The sequence below is a fragment of the Cricetulus griseus genome, assembly GCF_003668045.3.
Source record: "Cricetulus griseus strain 17A/GY chromosome 1 unlocalized genomic scaffold, alternate assembly CriGri-PICRH-1.0 chr1_0, whole genome shotgun sequence".
In the NCBI taxonomy this organism is placed as follows: domain Eukaryota; kingdom Metazoa; phylum Chordata; class Mammalia; order Rodentia; family Cricetidae; genus Cricetulus; species Cricetulus griseus.
The window spans coordinates 172,881,754-172,905,912 of record NW_023276806.1 but is presented as its reverse complement, the minus strand read 5'-3'; the positions used below and the strand labels follow the sequence as shown (position 1 = coordinate 172,905,912).

At 41.9% G+C, this 24,159-nt stretch overlaps 1 protein-coding gene across 1 annotated transcript in view; it reads right to left on the bottom strand.

The window, feature by feature from the left end:
* Fbxl13 (F-box and leucine rich repeat protein 13) overlaps positions 1-24,159 on the bottom strand; it is a 198,368-nt gene that overhangs the window by 123,379 nt on the left and 50,830 nt on the right. Inside the window, exon 8 of the mRNA XM_027393433.2 lies at positions 188-283. Within this exon, the coding sequence (XP_027249234.1) occupies positions 188-283 (96 nt within the window). The remainder of the gene's footprint in view (positions 1-187; positions 284-24,159) is intronic.

Genomic DNA, 24,159 nt, shown 5'->3' with positions numbered 1-24,159 from the left:
TCCAGATTTGTGCTAACCAAACCTAACCAAGCAACAAACCAAAAACACAAATAAAAGGCGCTTACTGCTGGTGGACACAGAGAAGGGAGAGGGGGCAGGGAATAATGCACCCCTACTACAGGCCTTCACATAAGCCCAACCCCATTTGCCTTTGGGAAGAACAACACCTTCCTGTGTGTCTACTTACAGCATTCCACAGGAAGCCACTCTGAGTCATTGCCATCCACGAGTGGTTGACTTTACCACATCTGATCGTATCTCTAAAAGTGAGGTACGAGAAAATCTAAGTGCAGAGAAAAAAAACAGATTATTTTGAATGATATATGAATTTTGGTAGATCTTTTATTGTGTGTGTTTGTAATGACATCATCCATATATTAGAAAAGTACACATTTAAGGGCTAGAGTTATATCTCAAGGGGAGTTTTTCCGTTTTTTTTTTTTTTTTTGACTTCTCAATGTTTCTTTTTTTTTTTTTTTTTAGTTCAAATTAGGAACAAGCTTGCTTCACATGTCAATCCCTTCTCCCTCTCCCTTCCCTCACCCCAACCTCCCACCAGCTCCCCATCCCATCCCCTCTCCGATCCCCAGGGAGGGTAGGGCCCTCCATGGGGCTCCCCAAAGTCCACTACATGATCCTGGGCTGGGCCTAGGCCCTCCCCCATGCGTCCCAGCTGAGAGAGCATATCTTCACATGGGATGGGCTCTCAAAGTCCCTTCTTACACCAGGGAAAAATACTGATCCACTACCAGGGGCCCCACAGAGTGCGGAGGCCTCCTCATTGACATCCACGTTCAGGGTCTGGATCAGCACCGTGCTGGCCTCACAGACAACAGTCTGGGGTCCATGTACTCCTCAAGGGGAGATTTTTATCTGAAGTCCAAGGATTGATCAGCTGCTGCTTTTTATCACAGAGTGTAATGCCATCCCTTCCTAAAGACAGGTTGTGCACCACATAATTTTTGTTCTTCTGGTTTTTGTTGTTGTTTAGTTTGAGACAGTATCTCACCATGCAGCTCTAGGCTGGCCTTGAACTCACAGACATCTTCCTACCTCTGCCTCCCAAAACTGGAATTAAAGGTGAGCACCACTGTGCCTAGCCATACACTGTGTCCTTATAGTGAGTCAAGCCATGGACAAGTCATGAGCTGTTCCCTGGTTCTCTAGAGCCAGCTGAGGAACAATGACAAGTTTCCTCAGACCTCTCATAAACATGAACCTGAGGATGGTTCTAACACTGCATCACAAGCTAGATTCCTACACAGGATTGATTAAAGTGCTGAATGGAATGCTATGGCACTCTGTTCATAGGTCACAGCATTTTCTGACCATTGTGCTACACGGTATGTATAAGGAGTTTGACACAGACCTCTTGGAAATATGATAATGTGATCCTTCAAACTGATAGCTGTAGAGAGGTAGTGAAAAGATGGGTATATTTGTTGTGTTTTCTGAATGAAGGGAAAAAGAAGTCTATAAAATATGGCTATATGTAAAATAAGCCCACACGGTTTTTTTTTTCTTTTATTTCTTAACAGTCATACATAGGCCAGGATGGCCCCTCCTGATCTTCCTATCTCTGTTGCCCCAGTACTGGGATCACAGGCATACTGATACCACCACACCAGGCAAAAGTCACATTCAGTTTTTAAAGATTCACTATTTAGAAGACAAAAGTCACAGGTAATAGTACTTTTGCCCTGATATTTTTTTCCCTGGGAATTAACATAGCTATCAGTTTTCCTTTCATCTGTATTCACTCTGTTTAATATTATAATTTAGATAAACATTGAAATCTTGTGAAGATGATTACTATAAATAATAAAAACAATTCAAGCACTTCACTAGGGATGACCAACAGTAGTAAGTGGTTGAGTGCCCAGTAGCATGGCCACAGAGTTACAAAGAGAATTGGACTAACTAAGCCATGATGGGATGGCAACTCCTCAATATCTAGTTGATGAGTATGAAGAAATAAATCGTCCTGGCATCTCTCTGGGCTTCTGAAAAGGCCTTGGCTGGCAAAGATGTGAGAATCAAGGGTAAAAACTGGAGCATTTTACTGTCAACAAACCCTCAAGATTAGCTCTGTGGCCATGTGTCTGGGTAGCTAACTGAGCTGGATGCCGTGGCACATATCTGTAGTCCCATTGCTTGCAGAGGCAGGAGGATTGTGAGTTTCAGGACAATAACTGGACACAGTGGCACATATCTGTAATCCCATTGCTTGCAGAGGCAGGAGGATTGTGAGTTTCAGGGCCTAGAACATATACTGAGACATCTCTCTTTCAATAGATAAATAAATGAATAAATAAACCTCTTTTCTCCCAAAAAAGTCACATGGCTAACCTGTACAAAGAACCCAAGAGCCATAGCCATATATCCATGTCATGAAGGTGAGAGACCTGAGGCTCACCCAACCCTTAGAGGGGTGCATTACAAGAAATCCAGACTCTCTTTCATTTATAAGGACCCTGAAATTTGGTAATCCAGGGTAAACGACCCATCTCAAGACCCTTAATCACATCTGAAAAAATTATTTTGCCATGTAAGGTGGCACATTCAAAGGTTCTCTAGACTAGGAAGGGGACATATTTGGAAGGTTCTGCCTATTGTCATGTGTAGTAGCAAACACTAAACTTATGACAGCAGAAAAGGAAATTCAGTTGGGGAGGCTTTAATCCCATTACACCTTACTGACTAAACTGGATGGCAAGCACATTGCTGGTCATTCCATTTCTTTGAATGTCTGAAATAGCTTATGACCTCACTTTTGAATAAAATACACAAGAATAAATTTCAAGTAAGGAGGTGAAAGGGTGGTCAGTGTCCTGAAAATGATGATGACATGCTGGGAACTGAGGATGATCAAATACAACAGTCCATGTCTGTGAATTGGAAGACTCAGTAATAACATAAAAGGGACTAAATCTCTGGGTTTTACAACTGCCCATGATATAAACACTAAATACACACAACCCTAGAGACCTGTACAAGACACTCTCTCCAAGTATCCAAAGAACAGACATTATGAACAGTAAAAACACCAAGATGTCATCAATTCTGTCTAAAGTCTACAGATTGGATAAATTCTGTCAAATTTCCAAAGGCTCCTTCTGTAGAAATGGAAGCCAATCCTCAATCCTCAACTCCACTGTCATTCCAAGTCTCAAACAGCCATAGCAACTTTAAGTAACAACTGTTAGAGGAGGCACATTTCCTGACTACAAAGCTACAACAATTAAAACATGAAGCCACAGAATAAACATACAGACCAATGGGATGCAAGGGAGAGTCCAGAAATGCACTCATACATCTATGGCTAATCTATATCCAATTGGAGGCAAACTATTCAAGGGCAGAAGAACCATTTCTCAATAAATGGTGCTGAGATAACTGGGCACCCAAATATAAAAGAATGGACACACTTCTATACCTCATTCCACAAAACAATCTTTACACAAAATGAATCAATGACCTAAATATAAAAACTAAAATCATAAAAGGTAAATCTTATGATATCAAAAGCACAGGCAACACAGAAAAAGATAAATCAGATTTCATCAAAATATAAACTTTCATACACTGAAGAGCATTGCAGAAGTAAAAGCTTCACTTTGTTCATGTATTGCCACTGTGTCGTTGGCAAGGTGGGCTTGCATACCTGGGCTGCTTGTTGTTGTTGTTTGGGGTTCTTTTTTTTTTCAAGACAGGGTTTTTTATGTAGTTTTGGAGGCTGTCCTAGTACTCGCTCTGTAGACCAGGCTGGTCTTGAACTCACAGAGATCCGACTGTCTCTGCCTCTCAAGTGCTGGAATTAAAGGCGTGCGCCCCCACTGCCAGACAGGCTTGTATACTTTTACACAAATGTGTGTGGCAGTGACAGGGTTCTTGCCCATTAAGCCACATGTGGAGGACAGAAGTTGACAGTAAGAGGTCTTTCTCAACACTTCTCCACATTTATTTATTTATTTACTTAAACTTATTTGTCTACAACAGAGTGGTCCAGTGACCTTAGAGACTGCCATTTGGGCTAGACTGACTGGCCAGTGAGTCCCCAGGATCTGCCTTAATGTGTGTGCACCAAGCACCTCAGCCACTCAGAGTCCTCTCCAGCCCCAGCACTATAGGATTTTTAAACTTCTTTTTTTTTAAAGATTTATTTATTTATTATGTATACAGTATTCTGTTTGCATGTATCTCTGCAGGCCACAAGAGGGCACCAGGTCTCCTTATTGATGGCTGTGAGACACTATGTGGTTGCTGGGAATCGAACTCAAAGCCTCTGGAAGAGCAGGCAATGCTCTTAACCGCTGAGCCATCTCTCCAGCTCACTATATAATTTTGACTAGTAAGCTTAGGGTTTATTTTACCCATATTTTAGGAATAAGTCATTCTCAATGATAAATTCTAATAGGTTATTCGTTATAGCAGCAACAACAATGAAAAGCACCCATCTCTAAATGGATCCCACTCACTATTCAGATGTTAAATTCTTGCATAATTGATTGGCACTTTCACCTAAAAACTACAGCTAGCATTGTTGTTTTCATAATAAAGAAGCTATTCCAATAAGACTGCAATATGTGTACAAATGACACTTTCCCCAGTGTGTAGGGTGCTACTCATTTATTTGTTAATTCATTTAACACTTACCTGTCAGGTGCCTACTTCACAATGTGATACCTCATTAATTCCAGATAAAGTTGTCCAGAGGTGACATTGCCAAGGCCCCAGTGACAGTCCCACCTCCATCCACTGGCCCAGGTAGGCCAGGGGCTGTTTCCAGTTCTGGTTAAACAAGCCCTGCACAGAAACATCTGGCACCAGGGGTCTGCTCACTGGATCCTAACTCGGCAGCAGGATCCAACACACCCAGACACTGCCAAGGCACTGGAAACAGTGCCACCTCCATCCACAAGAGGACAGACATCAGAGTATTGGATCTGTTTGCATCTTCCAGAAGGGAACCTTGGTCCCACACCCACCAGGAGATGAAGAGATGCCTGCTACACCCACCAGAAGAAAGGATGAGAAGAGGAAAATGTAAAAGCACATTCAACAGCAGAAAACCCAATATGACACCACTGGAGACTAAGAACCATACACCAGTAAGACCTGAACATCACAATGCAGATGAAGCAGAAGAGAATGACCTTAAAAACATCTTCATGAAAATGACAGAGGACCTCAAAGAGGACATGAGAAAATCCCTTAAAGAAATGGAAGAAAAAACAAACCAAAAAATACAAGATGTCAACAAATCTCTCAAGGAAACAGTCCAAGACCTAAAAACTGAAATAGAGACTATAAAGAAAGCACGATCTAAGGGAGTGCTGGAAATAGAAAAGCTGGGTAAATGATCAGGAACTACAGATGCAAGCATAACCAACAGAATACAAGAGATGGAAGAGAGAATCTCAGGCGTTGAAGATATACTAGGAGAAATAGACTCATCAACCAAAGAAAATCTTAAGTCCAACAAATCCCTAACCAAAAAATATCCAGGAAATATGGGATACTGTGAAAAGACCAAACCTAAGAATAATAGATATAGCAGAAGGTGAAGAAATCCAACTCAAAGGCACAGAAAACATATTCAACAAAATCATAGAAGAAAACTTTCCCAACCTAAAGAAAGACATGCCAATGTCTTATGAAAATACAAGAAGCCTAGAGAACACCAAATAGACTGAACCAAAAAAATGGTCTCCTCAACACATAATAATCAAAATGCCACACATACAGAATAAAGAGAAAATATTAAGAGCAGCAAAGGAAAAAGGTCAAGTAACATATAAAGGCAAACCTATCAGAATCACACCTGACTTTTCCATGGAAACTCTGAAAACCAGAAGGTTCTGGATAGATATTCTACCTATACTAAGAGACCATGGATGCCAGCCCAGAGTACTATACCAAGCAAAGCTTTCAATCAATATAGATGGAGGAAACAAGATATTCCATGACAAAACCAGATTCAAACAATACCTATCCACCAATTCAGCCTTACAGAAAGTTCTGGAAGGAAAACTGCAACCCAAGGAAGTTAACTACAACCAAAAAAATATAGGCAATAGATAATCCCACTTTACCAACAGCCAAAAGTAAAAAAGAGATAGAATCCCTCACACAATTTCGCCACCATCACCAAATCAAAAACAAACAAGAATGAACAATCAATGTTCATTAACATATCCCAACATTAATGGTCTTAACTCGCCTATAAAAAGACATAGATTAACAGAATAGATAAGAAGACAGAATCCATTGTTCTGATGCATACAAGAAACACAACTCAACTTCAAAGACAGACAGTACCTAAGAATTAAATGTTAGGAAAAGATTTTCCAATAAAATGAACCCAAGAAATAAGGGGGTAGCAATTCTAATATCCAACAATTGGACTTTAAATTAAAATCAATCAAAAGAGATGAAGGAGGTCACTTCCTAGTCATCACAGGAGAAATCCATCAGAATGAAGTCTCAATTCTGAACATTTATGCCCCAAATACAAAGGCATCCACGTTTGTAAAAGAAATATTACTAAAACTCAAATCACACATAAAACCACACACAATTACAGTGGGAGACTTCAACACCCCACTCTCACCACTGGATAGGAACACCAGACAGAAACTTAACAAAGAAAGAAAGAAACTAATAGAAGTTATGGCACAATTGGACTTAACAGATATCTATAGAACATTCCACCCAAATACAAAACAATTTACCTTCTTCTTAGCGGCACATGGAACCTTCTCTAAAATCGACCATATTACTTGGCACACAGCAAACCTCAACAGGTGCAAAAACATTGAAATAACCCCTTGTATCTTATCAGACCAACATGCTTTAAAGTTAGAATTCAACAAAAACATGAATTGCAGAAAACCTACAAATTCATGGAAATTAAGTAACACCCAATTGCACAATTCCTGGGTTGAGGAAGAAATAAAAAGAGAAATTAAAGATTTGTTAGAATTCAATGAGAATGCCGATACAACATACACAAACTTATGGGACACTTTGAAAGCAGTGCTAAGAGGAAAGTACCCACATGAAGAAATAGGAGAATAATCACACTAGAGAATTAACAGCACAACTGAAAGCTTTAGAACACAAAGAAGCCAATACACCCCAGAGGAGCAGATGCCAGGGAATAATCAAATTGAGGGCTGAAATCAATAAAATGGAAACCAGGATAACAATACAAAGAATCAATATGACAAAGAGTTGATTCTTCCAGGAAATCAACAAGATAGACAAACCTTTATCCAAACTTACCAAACAGCAGAGAGCGAACATGCAAATCAATAAAATCAGGAAAGAAAAGGGAGCCATAACAACAGACAAAGAGGAAATCCAGAGAATCATCAGGTCATACTTCGAAAACCTATATTCCTCAAAATTCAAAAATCTAAAGGAAATGAACAATTTTCTGGACAGATTTCACTTACCAAAATTAAATGAAGAATAGATAAGCAACTTAAATAGTCCTATAACCCCTAATGAAATGGAAGCAGTCATCAGAAATCTCCCAACCAAAAAAAGCCCAGGGCAAGATGGCTTCAGTGCAGAATTCTACCAGAAATTCAAGGTACAGCTAATACCAATTCTCCTCAAAGAATTCCACACAATAGAAGCAGAAAAGTCATTGCCAAACGCTTTTTATGAGGCTTTAATAACCTTGATACCAAACCACACAAAGACACAACTAAGAAAGAGAACTACAGACCAATATCCCTCATGAACATTGAGGCAAAAATTCTCAATAAATTACTGGCAAATCAAATCCAAGAACACATCAGAGAAATCATCCACCATGATCAAGTAGGCTTCATCTATTACTCTCACTATTTACAGGTGATATGATAGTCTACAAAAGTGACCCAAAAAACTCTACCAGGGAACTCCTACAGCTGATAAACACCTTCAGAAAAGTGGCAGAATACAAGATTAAGTAAAAAAAAATCTGTAGCCCTACTATATACCGATGAAACATTGGTGGAGAAAGAAATCAGAGAAGCATTACCCATTACAATTGCCACAAACAACATAAAATACCTTGGGGTAACACTAACCAAAAAAAGTGAAAGACTTATACCATAAGAATTTTGAGTCTCTAAAGAAAAAAATTAAAGAAGATACCAGAAAATGGAAAGATCTCCCATGCTCTTGGATAGGTAGGATCAACATAGTAAAAATGGCAATCTTGCCAAAAGCAATCTACAGATTCAATGCAATCCCCATCAAAATCCCAACAAAATTCTTCACAGACATTGAAAGAACAATTCCCAATTTTATATAGAGAAACAAAAGACCCAGGATAGCCAAAACAGCCCTGTACAATCAAGGAACTTCTGGAGGCATCACCATCCCTGACTTCAAGCTCTATTACAGAGCTATAGTCCTGAAAACAGCTTAGTATTGGCACAAAAATAGACAGACAGACCAATGGAATAGAGTTGAAAATCCTGATATTAACCCAAACACCTATGAACACCTGATTTTTGACAAACAATCCAAATTTATACGATGGAATGAAAAGAACATCTTCAACAAATGGTGCCAGCATAACTGGATGCAGACATGTAGAAGACTACAGATAGACCCAAGCCTTTCGCCCTGCACAAAACTTAAGTCAAAATGGATCAAAGACCTCAACATAAACCCAGCCACACTGAACCTATTAGAAGACAAAGTGGGAAATACCCTTGAATTAATTGGTACAGGAGACTGCTTCCTGAACTTTAACACCAGTAGCACAGACACTGAGATCCACAATTAATAAATGGGACCTCCTGAAACTGAGAAGCTTCTGTAAGGTAAAGGAGACAGTAAGCAAGACAAAACGGAAGCCCACAGACTGGGAAAAGATATTCACCAACCCACATCTGACAGAGGGCTGATCTCCAAAATATACAACGAACTCAAAGAAGCTAGTCTCCAAAACACCAAACAATCCAATTAAAAAGTGGGGTACAGAACTAAATAGACAATTCTCAATAGAGGAATCTTAAATGATTGAAAGACACATAAGAAAGTGTTCAACATACTTAGCCATCAATGAAATACAAATCAAAACAACTCTGAGATACCATCTTACTCCTGTCAGAATGGCTAAAATAAAAAACACCAATGACAGTTTATGCTGGAGAGGATGTGGAGAAAGGGGAACACTTCTCCACTGCTGATGGGAGTGCCAACTTGTATAGCCACTTTGGAAATCAGTATGGCGACTCCTCAAGAAAATGGAAATCGGTCTACCACAAGATCCAGCAATTCCACTCTTAGGCATATACCCAAAAGAAGCACATTCATACAACAAGGACATATGTTCAATCATATTCATAGCAGCACTATTTGTAATAGCCAGAAACTGGAAGCAGCCTAGATGCCCCTCAACCGAAGAATGGATAGAGAAAATGTGGTACATTTACACAATGGAGTACTACTCAGTGGGGAAAAAAAAAAAAAACAATAGAATCTTGAAATTTGCAGGAAAATGGATGGAACTAGAAGAAACCATCCTGAGCGAGGTAACCCAATCACAAAAGACAAACGTAGTATGTACTCACTCATATGCAGATTTTAGACATAGCATAAAGTATTACCAGCCTACAATCCACACTGCCAGAGAAGCTAATAAACAAGGAGGACCCTAAGAGAGACATACATGGTCCCCTGGAGAAGGGGAAAGGGTCAAGATCCCCTGAGCAAATTGGGAGCACAGGAAGAGGGGGGAGGGAGATAGGAGAATGAGAAGGGGAGAAGAGGAGGGATGCAGAGGACATGAGGGAGCAGAAAGTCAGGGAAAGAATAGATGATAACAAGAATGGAGATACCATAATAGAGGGAGACATTTTAGGTTTACAGAGAAATCAGGCACTAGGGAAATGTCTGGAGATCTACAAAGATGACACCAGGTAACAAGCTAAGCAACAGAGAACAGGCTACCTTAAATGCCCTCCCCGGATAATGAGATTGAGGACTGACTTATATGTTATCCGATAGCCCTCATCTAGCAGCTGGTGGAAGTAGAAGCAGACACCCACAACTAACCACTGAAATGAACTGGAATCCAAATGCAGAAAAGGACAAATGAAGAGCAAAGGGGTCTAGACCAGTCTGGTGAAACCCACAGAAACAACTGACCTGAACATCGGAGAACTCTTGCTCCCCAGCATGGGACTGATCCAGACCCCAGGAACATGGGTTTCAGTGAGGAAACTTCAGAAATATACAGGACCTGCTCTTTTAGTTCAGTACTTATCCCTAGCATAGGTGTGGACTTTGGGAGCCCATTCCACATAGAGGAATACTCCCTGATCCAAGACACATGGGGGTGGGCCTAGGCCTATTCCAAAGGATACAATAGACACTGATGACACCCTATGGAAGGCCTCATCATCCAGGGGAAGCAGAAAGGATATGTCATAGGTAGGGTTTTAGTTCGGGGTGGTGGTAGGGGAGGACGGCAGGGATAAGGGAACTGGGATTGTCATGTAAAAAAATCTTGTTTCTAATTCAAATTTAAAAAACTGAAAAAAAAGTTGCCTAGAGGTATTTGGGAAAAAAGAGTGGGCTCCACATTTCAATGTGAAATAAGCTATTTCAGACCTACATTTTGCCACAAACCTCTACTTTCTCCTAAGGAATGGGGCCATCATTACATACTATAGAAGGAATTTTCTAATGTTCATATGCAATAATCCTTGGAAATACTAGAAATTAATTCCACATGCAACACTGGCTGTTGCCAATTTAGCTCCCGGGAAGAACACTGGATGAGGACCTCGACTTAATTCCACAGATAATGGCCAGTCGGTTTACTTTGTGTAAGCCAGAAAAGTGACAAGATATGGCACAGAGAAAAAGAGGAGTTTTAAGAAAACTGCAAACCACTGAAGTCTGTGAGATAGGAGGCTATTGATTTTGTTAACATCCCAGTGCCTGCTCTGTGTCTGAAGACTGGGAGTTCTCAGGAAACAAAAGAGCATCCAGACACCTATCAATAATGAAGTGAGAAAGGGGAAGGGAAGAGTTCACCTCAAGAGAAGTGGAGAGATGTAACAGGAAACAAGAGGTGAGAGGGAAAACTCGGGAGCCTCATAGGGGGAGAACAACTACGAAGGACACATTGGTACAGGAAGGCAATGCATCAGGAGACTGACGTGGATCAGGCGACATATGATCCAAGTTAAGGTTATAGAGGCAGCTGCAAGAGTCCACCAAAGGTCTGAGACTCTTCAAACCCAAGTCTCCTCCTACCCCTCCTGACTTTCACAAAGAAGAGTGATGATCCCAGAAGTTAACTAGAATGCTCTTGGGAGGGTCTGCTTGTAGAATGTGGGCAGTACACAGAGGCACAAGAAGGATGCCAGATAACTGAGCTTAGACGACAAAATCAGGGTCACATTTCAGTTTTCTGTAGAGAAAGCCCTCTAGACTGGGAGCTCTATGACTTTAAGATTCTATTACTCGGGCGGGGCATTAGTGGCAACGCCTTTAATCCCAGCACTCGGGAGGCAGAGGCAGGCGGATTTCTGTGAGTTCGAGGCCAGCCTGGTCTCCAGAGAGAGTGTCAGGATAGGCTCCAAAGCTACACAGAGAAACCCTGTCTCAAAAAAACAAAAAAAAAAAAAGAAAAAAATTCTATGACTCTCTGCTAACTACAGGATGCAATACTCCTCATAAAGAAAAGGATATGCAATGCTCATAAGGACGGATTCTCTTCTCCCACACTCTGGGACTGGCTTGGTATCAGTTATCAGCACATGTGTTCCACATGTGACCAGCAAGAAGAACTGAGAGAAGCTGAACAAAGTCACCATACTCTGCCATTGTAGAAGCCAGTAACTAGAGAAGGACTTCAGGACACAGATGCGCTCTCTGGCAGAGCCAGAACCCGTCCTTATTGTTAGACTGACTGGTTACTACTGCATAGCATATGAGAAGTCTTGCTTGTGAACACAACAGAAGACAAACAAACAAATCCAGACACCACTGTAGATGGGGAAAACCTACAGAATAAATCCTCAAATTTAGGCATCTAAATTTCATCTATCTCAGAATTAAAGGACTATAGGCACCAACAAATTACAGTGCAATGTCTTCTTATCTGCCATAGCTTTCTTTCCATCGGTGTCACACAATGACCAAGGAAGAGGACCTTTAGGATGAGTTTATTTGACTTACACATCCTATCACAGACCATCACTGAGGGAAGCCAAGAAGAAACTGAAGCAGAGATCATGGAGGAATGCTGCTGACCAGTGTGTCCCATAGTTTGCTCAATCGAAAGTCCAGGGGTGGCTCCTCCCATAGTGGACTGGGCCCTCCCACATCAATCATTAATCAAGAAAATGCCCCCACAGACTTGCCTACAGGCAGTCCCTAAATAAACATTCCTGTTGGGAGCCAAATCTCAGGACTTGGCATAAGATACTAGGCCATGCTTGGCAGGCCACATAGTTAACCTTTACATAGCAGCTCCTTAGAACCTCAGCTCAAGAAAAGAAATAACTTGACCCAGTCCTCCACCCACAGGCTCAGTCACCCAGGCAACCCTTCCAGGACCTCTTACTCATAAACTCTTTACCCTGCCAAACATCCTCATTGTGGCTTTCTAATATCCTGCCTACACTAACACCTGGCTCACAAGCAACCCATTCTACCCCTCCCCATATCCTGCTCTACTGACTATATAAACTAGCCTGAGAAAAAAGTAAAGTTTGCCACTTGATCAACAATGTCTAGTCCATTAACAACTGACAAATTCAGAGAAAATACTCCGTATCTATCTTGTATTGGCGAGTCCAAAAGGTTGTACTTTCTACTATAACTTGCATTACCAAGACTCTCTTTTTATGTCTCTCAACCTTATACACTTTACATTTCTTTAGTGAATTTCTTTTCTGAATCTGGTAACAAGGGAAAACTATAATTATAAAGTTTTCAGTTCCATCAGAGACCCAAGAAGGAAATAACATCACCTGAGTAAGCAGGAAGTGCAAGCAAAAAATGTGAGAAATGACATAAGCATCTGGCTACCTGGACAGTCACCCAAGGTTCCTCTGCAATAATGGAGCATCCATCTTCAGCCTACAGGCCTAGCATATCTGCCCATTTTTTCTGTTAAGCAGAATATTCTGAAGGACTGTCCTACCTTGTCTTGGCAAAGTTCAGCAGTCCTATCTTTTGTGTCCTCTGGCCCTAGACATTTGACCCATCTTGAACTCTGTTTTACCTGAGATAAAGTTCCAATCCCTAAAATCTGAACATTTACCTCCTGAAGAAGCCAATTTGGATGCAAAATTATTGCGACATCTGCACCTGTGTCTACAAGGCCTCCAATGACAGCATCATTTATTCATATTTTTAATTTTGGTCTTTGTTCATTTATAGAAGTTTGCCAAAATATTTGCTTAATGGTTTCTCCTGAAAGTTCTTTCTTTTTGTTTTTTTCGAGACAGGGTTTTATCTGTGGCTTTGGAGTATGCCTACTAGCTCTTGTAGACCAGCCTGATCTCAAACTCACAGAAATCCACCTGCCTCTGCCTCCCAAGTTCTGGGATTAAAGGTGTGTGCCACCCGGCTTTGTTCTCCTTTCTATAGCTTTTCTATCATCCAGAGCAGCATGGTTTCTTATAACAGGCATTAGGTTCTTTAATTGCTCTAGGTAGGAGTTTCCTCCACGGTTACAGAAAACAAGTGAACCGGATTTGGCATGGGAGCCTGTGGGAGGCCCCTCAAGGCATTTCCTGATGGCAAACGGTTACATTGACTGTCCCCTGTTGATCTACAATCATTTATCCAGTGCCTGTCTTTGCCACACCTTCTGTATAATCCAGATGGGAGAGGTGTTCTTTTTGAATTATGCTTAGAAAAAAAAACATTGTTTCTAGGAATGCACTGTCTACAATCCCTTTTTAAGTGACCTTGTTTACTGCAATTAAAAGTTGGCATTTTGATTTTTCCTCAAACCTCTGGGAATCACCTCTCCTTTCCATGCATCCTCATGGTAATGAGATTCAATATTGATTTCGTCTCAGATCCATTCCTCCAAAGGTGCTGATCTTGCCTTTAAAGGCCTAATTAATTATCCTTTTGCACTAAGAATTAGCATTTTCAAAAGCCAGAGATTCAATTATTATTTTTCTGGCTTCTGAATCTGGTACCATTCTATTTATTGCTGATACCAATCTTCATAAGGAATCTGTGAAGGCTCCCTTTGGGCCCTGTATAGTAAAAGACTCAATTTTCTTTCCTATGTCTCCAATTCTATCCCAAACATTCAAAGTGGCTGTGAGGCATAAATCAGGGCGTGGCCATCATATAGAGGTTGCCTTTGTATATCAGCACAATCTCCCTCTCCAAGAAGTTGATTTGAGGGGATTTCCATACCTCTAGCCCTGCTTGGTTTTTTAGTGGTCTTAATCTCATCTTTCCACCAGGTCTTGCATTGTAATTGAGGACCAGATTCCATGAGCACTGTAAACAAATCTCTCCAGTCTCTAGGGATAATTCTATTACAAGTTGACCACTAGTTTAACATCTTTTTCAGAAAAGGTGAATGCATGCCATATGACACTATTGCTTCCTTCAATCTCCTTAAATCTAACATTTCCACAGGTGTTCATTTAACTCTTGCATAGCCTTGGGAATGTCTACCATTTGGCAGTGGTTCCTAAAAGGTGACTGTATAAATTAAAGTTGGTTGTTTGAAAACCTTAGGCTATTCCTGTCTAACCTTATAATGCAATGCTGAAATTAGTTCTTTATTGAATTCCTCTCTCTGGGTCTGAATACCTCTATGATCTGTTTTATTAGGTTTTTCTAAAACTTGTATTTTAGCACTCATATTAACCAACTTTTTAGTGATAAAACAAAATGATAAAACTGATATTTAATGTTTATAATTGGCATTACATGAGTCCCATCTAAATTAGTTATCCTCTCATCTAATTGTTCCATTGTCTAACCATCCAGCATATTATCAGAGACTTAAATCCCTCCATTGAAATAGTGTTTCCCATTTTTTAATGTGGGGAAAAAACTCTCTTTCTCTAATAGCCCTCTTTAAGACTTCCCAATTGTCTCACCAAATCTGTCAACAAAGATGGTGGAGCTTAAGGCTGCATAATATATCTAGTCAGAGAACACAGGTGGTGAACAGCCTGGCTGAGGACAGCTGCAGCTGCTAGCATGTAGCCATGAGTGAGAAGGGCAGCCCAATGAGAGGGGTGTAAGGAAGCATGTGTGGTGGGAGCTGCCTGAAGGCAGAGCCAGACAGTCTAGGGAGGGTAAGTCCTAACCTAGGTGATTCTGAAGTTTGGGTGGCAGCTGAGGACTGTTTAAGAGAGGCTACAACAGGAAAATTCCAAACTCGCTCAGAGGCTTGGGGAAAAAGGAAAAGAAAATCTAGCTCCGACTCCAGTGGGGGCACCGGAGTGTGCCAGCGGCTGCAAAGTCACATGCAAGTGCCTTTTCCATGAATTTGTGCCTTTAAGTTGAGTGCCAATATGTAGCATGAGCCCTAATTGGTCTTAATACTAAAAACCCTGAGTCAGATATTAGGGAGTGAAAGCTGAAAGATCAGAGAAGCAGAGCAGCCAGCCACTAGAACTCTTACATCTGCAAACTCCTCAGACTAAAAAGAGACCAATCCCCTATTTCCCCCCACCTTATATTCCTCTCTTCCAATTCCTCACTTCCTGTCTGTCTGTATAGACCTCCAGACCTCTATGGCTAACTAGTGGCTAGATCCACCTTCTGATTTTCAGGCAAGCTATATTTGTTAGAGTATAAACAAGATGTCACCACAAGGAAAAGATGAAAAAAGGAAAAATCCTGTGGAAGGTTTGTTTTCCTTTAGCCAAGCAAAAGTTCTCTCTGACAGCTGGATCTAGTGACTGACTGAGTAGGGGGTGGGCCTATGAGTGACTTCTGTCACCAAGAAACTCAAAGGGCAAAAACACAAAATAAAAAAAGCTCCCTTTTTTGATGGAAAGAAAGCAAAATGTAACAAAACATTAAAGTGCCAGTTTGGACCCATAGCCTATCCGGTGTCCCAGTCTGAATCACAATCTCTGGGTTTACCAGGATGGAAACAAGGATGGAAGGGGAACCTGTAACCCTGCCCCTTCCTAGAGCCATTAGACTGAGCTGGGCAAAGAAGGCACTGGCAATGGGTGTGGGTATCAAGGTATAAAGGCCCAAACAAAGTGAAGAGACTGTGAGTGTCCCTTTGAAACTGTGTAATATTAATGACCACATTCCACTGGAAGGAGGTAGGTCCACCTTACATAATAAGGAGATTAAGTCAACAAAAGAGTGGTCTCATCAAGGAGAAGGGAAGCCTGGAACCCCAGAAAGAGCATAAAGCAAGAGGAATGATGGTGGGGCTTAGCAGGGTGAGGGATGAATGTCCTTGTATCATGAGGGGCTGAATTAGACTGTATGTCAGGGAGAGATGATGATAAATGGAACATTTGCCCAGCACATGTAACAGGAAATGAATGGTTGGTATCTATGAAGTAGAGATCACCTGAGTAAAAACTTCAGAAAGTTGGGAGCAGAGTTCGTTCCCTAGGGAGCATTTAAAGGTATGAAAAAGAAGTCTAGAAAGCACTTTGAATTGGGTATGTGTAAGAGAAATTGCGGCCAGCCCTCACAAGCCATAATTGCCCTGTTCCCGGTGCACAGGCCAGCCCTCATGAGCTTGGAGGCAGGTACTTCTTCCCTGAGCCAAGCCTGCCTCTATGCCCAGAGACTGCTGATGAAGAGACACCTGACCCAGAGACACCAATGAGGAAAGGACAATGCAGCAGAGTCAGTCATCTGAGCCAATAGAACCTTAAATTAGGAAAAGGGAAGAAGCTAGAGAGTTAGGAATTAATCCATTCATTGGTTATCCTATTTGATACCATAAACAGGAGAAGAAGTGCATGTTAGCTACTGTCATAGTTAGAGCTACTGCTGTTTCAATGGAACACCATGACCAAAGCATCTTGGGCAGGAAAGGGTTTGTTTGACTCACACTTCCACATCACTGTTCCTCATCAAAGGGGATTGGGACAGGACCTCACACAGGGCAGGAACTTGGAAGCAGGAGCTGAAGCAGAGGCCATGGAAGGATGATGATTACTGGTTTGCTCCTCGTGGCTTTCTTATAGAACACAGGACCACCAGCCCAGGGATTGGCACCACCCACCATCAATCACTAATTAAGAAAATGCCTTCCAGCCCAATCTTATGGGGCACTTATTTCATTAAGGTTCCTTCCTTTCTAGTAACTCTAGCTTGTGTCAAGTTGACATAAATCTAGCCAGCACAGTTACATTATTTTATTTTATTTTTGAAACAGGGTCTCACCATGCAGCTCTAGCTGGCATGAAAAGTCATTACATTCTTAGGATACTATTTCTACATCAGAAATGGAGCATTAAAAAAACAACCTCTATAGAATACCCTAGTTTGGGCAAGAAGAACAAGATGATGACTGAGCATAGTGTGGATATCAGTATTTAACACTTTAAAGATGAAGCTTAAATAGAACACACAACCAAACCATGGGGACAGATTATTTAACTATTAGGCATTTTTATCCTTGGGAGTTTATTTCTTTGAGATGTTGCTAAAATCCCCTCTACGTGTCTAAAAGTTGAGGTGTTCTATTTTTCACATTAGATATTGTTAGAAATAGTTACTTTAAACACCAACAGGAACTTTGGACCTCATATTGGCCAAAGTCCATTTTATTTTTAATAAAAAGAAGGGACTCATTAAAACTTTTTATAAAAAAACTCACCAAGGTTTACTTTTTAATTTTTAATGAAAAGAGGGTTTCATTAACCCACAAAGGTTTACTTTTTTGAGCTTTGGTGGGTGGCCCTTTGGATGTGTATGGAAAGAGAAGGGGCTGAGAGTTTGGGTTGCTCTGAGAGTTCTTATGGATGCCAGAGCTAGCAGGTTAGGTTCCCTGCCAGGCTGTGCTCATTGTGGGCTGCTAGGGGCGATTTAGGCCACAGCAGGGTTGGCAGACTACAGCCTGTGGCCAATCTCACCACAACCATCTCAAATGGTGATTTCACCATCAATTGACGTGAATCAAGACTTTGCCTCTTCCACATAACATGGGTCCAATCCTAAACACATTAAATGATGAGAATTAACAAGGTTACAATGCTAACCCTGTTTGAACAGTGGCTAGAGTAGCAGTGACATTCAGCGCACATAGCTCCACAGCCCACACCTGAGTACCTGACACAATACATAACCATGGACATGATTAAACGAGACATGATAGCATTTGATGAGAAGAACATCTATTGAAATATTTACTTTTGTTTGCTTTGTGCTACTGTACAAATGCTAGAAAAAGTCGAAACAGAGAACTGTATCTGACAGTATTTGAGTCCATTAGTGGCATTTATAAGCAGGACAAAAGCAAAGTTGACAGTCACTGGAAAGGTCAAACCAATCCTACAAAAATAGCTGCCTTCTAAGAGAGGGATCAGATCTGCCAGTGCAGACGAGAGGCTTCCTGAGACTCCAGGCCTGAATGCAGGCCACAGCGGATACCTGGACTACATTACCATAAAGGTACTCACTTTAGGAGATGATGGTCTAACAGAGCTGAGCACAAAGATGGATTAAAAAACAGCAGTTCTCTGCTTTCCAGGAACTGGGAATTTGGGTGGTGAGCACGGCCATAAGGGTGGTGTGAACTCCAAGCCAAGCCTCACCTAGATGGGTGGTGAGCATGGCCATGATGGCAGTGACCAAGCCTCACCTAAATGGGTGGTGAGCATGGCCATAATAGCGGTGTGGACCCAAAGCCAAGCCTCACCTGGATGCATGACCATGAGCATACTCTGGACTCTTACACCACCAGGAAGTAAGGCCAAGGGGCATTAGGATTAAATTTAATGATGAACAGTAGATATATTGACTGCCAAATTAGTGAGGACACATAGCAGATAGGCCTGATATAATAAATACAGCATTCATTTTCATCTTAATATTAGGAAACAGAATTCATAATCTCTATTAGATATAAAGGGTATCTTTGAGCAACATTTCTTCCATTTATGAGGTAGAAAAATAATGCCTAATTCACAAATATCTGGAGAAAAATGCTTGAGATAACATATAAACTACTACCACAGTTCTTAGAGTAGTATAGATGTATTTTAAGTACTTTTGAGTAGTATGACTTAGTACAATAAAAATAAACCCTTGCAATGTGGCAAATTTTGAAATAATGGAAATTTCACTTTGTATTTATTTCTATGTCAAAATGCATCTTGAATGATTATTATTTACTATCCATTAGTTGGATGTAAAGAATAAAAAGGAGGACCTACAAAACAGCTCAGTGGGTAAAGGTTCTTGCAGCACAAACTTGGCAACCTGGTTTGATCCCTGGAAGACATGTAAAGGTGGAAAGAAAGAACCTACTATAAAATTGCCCTCTGACTTCCACATTCATGCTATGGCATGTGAATTCCCCGGCACCCTTCCCATAACACACAAAATAAACTAATAAAAGGACAAAAAACTGAGTTATATATAAATACATATGTAATTAAGAAGTCTGGGGTGACTCACTGTTCTAATTTGAGTGTTAAGTGACGTCATTTACCAAGAGAAGACTAGGAATGTGGAGGAATAAAAGCACTGTAAGAGGGTTGAGCAAGTGATGTTTTCAAGTTGGACATGATAGGCGGCAGATAGAACACCAAGGGGAATTACTGCTTGACATTTATATGGCCTAGGTGTCAAAACAGAAAGGTGTGGAGATATGCAGATTTGAGACTGTAATATGGAAATTAAAAGTTCCAGAGACTAATATTGGAATTCAAGCTTCAAGCTGAAGAACAGAAAAGCAAAGCAACTGGCCACTAGCTCTCACTCTACCTCAGACTGAAAGGTGATTCTGGATCCACCAAACCTCTGACTGTAACCCCTCCTTAGCGTGACTGGAGAATCCTGAGACTTCAATGTCTTCCTATTCTCAATGTGGCTGGAGAATGGATGCCAGCTCTGAGACACTGCTCCTGTCTCAAATACCTTGCTAGTGCTTGGATCAAAGGCATGAGCTTTGTTACTCATCTTCTTGTGTAGACCATGGTGGCCTTGAACTAACAGCGATCCGTCTATCTCTTAATCCTGAGTCCTGGGATTAGAGGTGTGTTCCACCACTGCCTGATCTCTATAGCTTGAAGCTGACTTTGCTTTCTGAATCCTCAGGCAAGCTTGAATAACTAATAAACAATGTATCACCACATGAGATTCTACAATAAAGCAGCAGGTATCAAAGTCACTCAAGGACTGAGGACTGAGTGAGAAGAATGGAGAAACACTGGGGAGCACTTACAAGGACCCTCTCATGAGGCTATAAGGACATATTTGTCCTGATGTGGTTGAAGACAGAACTCAAGAGGAAGTATTGTCACTGACACTGAGTTATGAGAGAGAGTTAGTGGTGAAGAAAGGGTCACCATGTCCAATCACAGAAAGGTCACTAGAGCTACAGAATGGTCATTGGGTCAGTGGTGAGCCTGGGTCCCATGGCTTCAGCTAAGGTAAAGCTGGGCTCTGAAGATAAGATTGGTACCGAATGCTACACGAATCATATCATACTTCGGATGTTTTTTCTAACTCTAGGCAATATTGTGTGTGAAGCACTGCTTGGAAGAAGAATGAAGCTTAATGATGGAATTGGAAGATAACTTAGAAAAGTAAAACAGATCAGTAACACTATAGAAAAGAAGAAAACCAAAACAAAGGGGCAAAACCTGATATGTAACATTATGTGGATCCATTTAGCCACAGAGTGATAAGTGGCCCAGGAACACAATGGGCACTCAGTAGGAATCAGATCCCAATGACTTAAGAGTCTCTGCACAGTGTACTCTCCACTCAGCATTGGTTTGCCCAAGAACTCCGTTTTGGAAACAGCATTATGAGGCAATCCTCCATAGCAAAGCAAACCAGAATTGATGCTACAACTTAAGTGTTCTAGGTATCTCCAACTGAGGGAGCATGCTTCCCATGCAAGAGGAATAACCTGAACCTTGGAACCTAAGAGACACCCAAGGATGCTGCTTCTCCCATTGTTTCTCTGTATTGAGTGATAAATCATACGGTTACATGTTTCTGTTTAGTTTCCTCTCACAGCAGACCAGGACAAGGGGAGAGAGTTCAGCCATAAGTGCATACATGATCCAGGTAAGCTAGTTCCTAGAGATTGTCTTCCCTGCCCTTCAGAATGGGGGATAAACCTGGCTAACCAACATTATGAGGAACCAAAACATTCCAAATTCTTAAAAGATAGCAGCTGAGAGTGTCATGGATGGAGACCAAAGAATGAGACTAGAAAATATCACAGAACAATTGAATAACTGGCAACTAGTAAGTAAAAGAAACTAGAAAATAAGATGACAACCATGTTTAAATGCCATGGGTGCAGCAGAAGGAACCAGGGACAAAATATACTGAGGAGGCACTTTATTCTCTTTATTTACTTTCTAATTATCTAACCCTCCCCAAAATAGAACACAATGTCTCTTGGTCAACAGACTCCCCTGCCAGCACAGAAAACGCCAGACCAAAGCTACATAGACATTACTTTTAACAGGCAATTCATTCCCTGGCCTTCTCTCTCCATCTGGAAACAGTTCCGTAACCCTACGCATGCACTTGGGGTTAATTGAGGAATGGCTTCAGTACAGTTCACAAGGCAAACTGCTAAAGCAAGCTAGTCTCCAGCAGCCATTTAAATGTTACACTGAGTGCTGTGAAAAGAAAGTCATGTAGCAAGGCTTCAGGTGGTGAGTGAGTCAGGCACTGGGGGTTCATTTCTTGCTGAGGAGTGCATGTGTGGGGGGTCACAGGACAACTTGCAGGAGTCAGGATTCTCCTGCCACCGTGTGGGGCTTCTGATCTAGCTCAGGTAGCCAGGCTGAGTGGCAAGTGCCTTTATCCACTGAGCCATCTTGTTAGCGCCAGGAGATGCACTTAACAGGGAAGTGACAGGAACAGCTGTGGCATTTGAAGAACTGTAGTGGGCAAATGAAAAAGTTAGATGCTGAGAGACCAATTAAAGAGTCCCAAATATCAGTGAGTAAGAGAGAATGAAGAGAAGAAAGAAAGTGAGATTAAAACGCAAAGAAAATGTAACAAGAAACGCAGGGGAGAAGCCCAAGACCATTTCCAAATAGTTGCTGAGTCAGCTGAGTCAGCTGCATGGACGCTGGTGCCACTCTGTACAAACAGATGTGCTAGAGAGAGCACTGGACAGGATACAGGAGAAAGGAAATGATGATGCATTCTGGTTCAGAAATCATGAGTTGGCTTGTGCCACTGGAACACCCAGGTACAAGCTGGTCAAAGTCGTCTTTGAGTGAGTCTCTGGACAGCTGGGAGGTGGTGTCAAGAAGGTTGACAACATACAAGCCTGAGAAATGTTTTTTAGGAAAGCAGTCAGTTGAACACATTTGTAGATCTGAAGGAAAAATTCATAGAAAGAAACTGGAGCTGATGGGCCAGGGAGGGTGTGGAAAGCAGTGTTGGCAATTCAATTGCAGTGTAACCAATGGGTTATCTTCTGAACATAAAGCATGCACTTGGGGTTAATTGAGGAATGGCTTCAGTACAGTTCACAAGGCAAACTGCTAAAGCAAGCTAGTCTCCAGCAGCCATTTAAATGTTACACTGAGTGCTGTGAAAAGAAAGTCATGTAGCAAGGCTTCAGGTGGTGAGTGAGTCAGGCACTGGGGGTTCATTCCTGATGCCTTCCTTCTGGGGCAGGCCATGCTCCAGTCACCCTAAAGCTGCCCTGTCAAGGCCTGGACTGCCTCACTCACACTCCACTGCACACGCCATCTGGCCTCGGATGCTCCCTACCCTTTGTTTCCTACCCAGGTCCTTTTCTTGTCATCCCCACTGCCATTGTCCTCATGCTGGTTTCTGCAGAAATGCCCCCACCCCAGCTTTCATCCACTTCCCCTCTCCATGGCAGGTGATACTGTCTAGGTAGACTAGCCAAAATCATGAGTGCCAGGTTTGGCAAAAGACCCTGCCTCAAAAATAGTGATCAAGGAAGATGCCCAATGTCAACTTCAGGCCTACACACACACACACACACACACACACACACACACACACACACACAGGTGCACATATACATTCACAGACAAAACACAACACATTTGCACTGACTCATGGGTGAACAAGCATACACACATACATACAAATAATTTTTAACTCTCAATGGCATGCTTTTATGTGCTTGGTGATTTATTTGCTATTTGATTCATCTCAAAATATAACTGCATTAAGAGCAAAGCTGTTATTTCTCTAACCCGCTGGTTTTTCTCAGCATCTAGAAGAGAACCCTCTGTACTGTGTGCATCCTTAGATGGTTATGAGAAAATGATCAAGTCTTCAGTGCTTGTAACACAGTCTCCTGGGTACCAGGAGTAAAGAAGCAATACATTTTTAAAAATGCCCCAGGTGCCTGTGTTTACAGGCCTGCTTGCAGTGCTGGGTAGCTGGGCTCTATTACGGTGAGCAAACGCATAGTGAGGTATGAGAGAGACAATGGTTCGCGTTCTGAAGAGGTGAAACCCAAACGAGTGAGGAGCAGGGTGAGGTGGGTGGCTTGATTGCTACCCAGGGCCATGGTGATGTCTGGGCCTGGGCTGTTGCAGAGCCCATGTCTGGATTCACAGCCCCGTTGCTGTTGCAGTGGAGGTCTGGGTTGATGTCTGCAGCTCCTGATAGCACCAAAGGCTGAGGGCAAAAGGCTGTACAAAGTTGCCTCAGCTCCTCACGAGGGACTGCAGCACTTGGGAGAATTGGTCCTGCCCCTCACCTGCAGCAGCACAGTAGAGCTGACCCTGTTAGCAGCCAGGGGAGGGAGGGGGCTCAAGTGATCCCGCCCTGAGGACATGAGAGTGGGGTTGCATGGTACTGCCCCCTCTTGTCTACAGTGGTGAGGGTGAAGCAAAGATGCTCTCCCCCTCCACCCCTACCCTCTGCAGCAGGTGAGGGTGCAGACCCTCCCCTTTACCAGCTGCAGCATTCAGGAAAGCCGGCCTTGTATCTCACATGGGCAGCACAGTAGAGCTGATCCTGTTGGGCTGG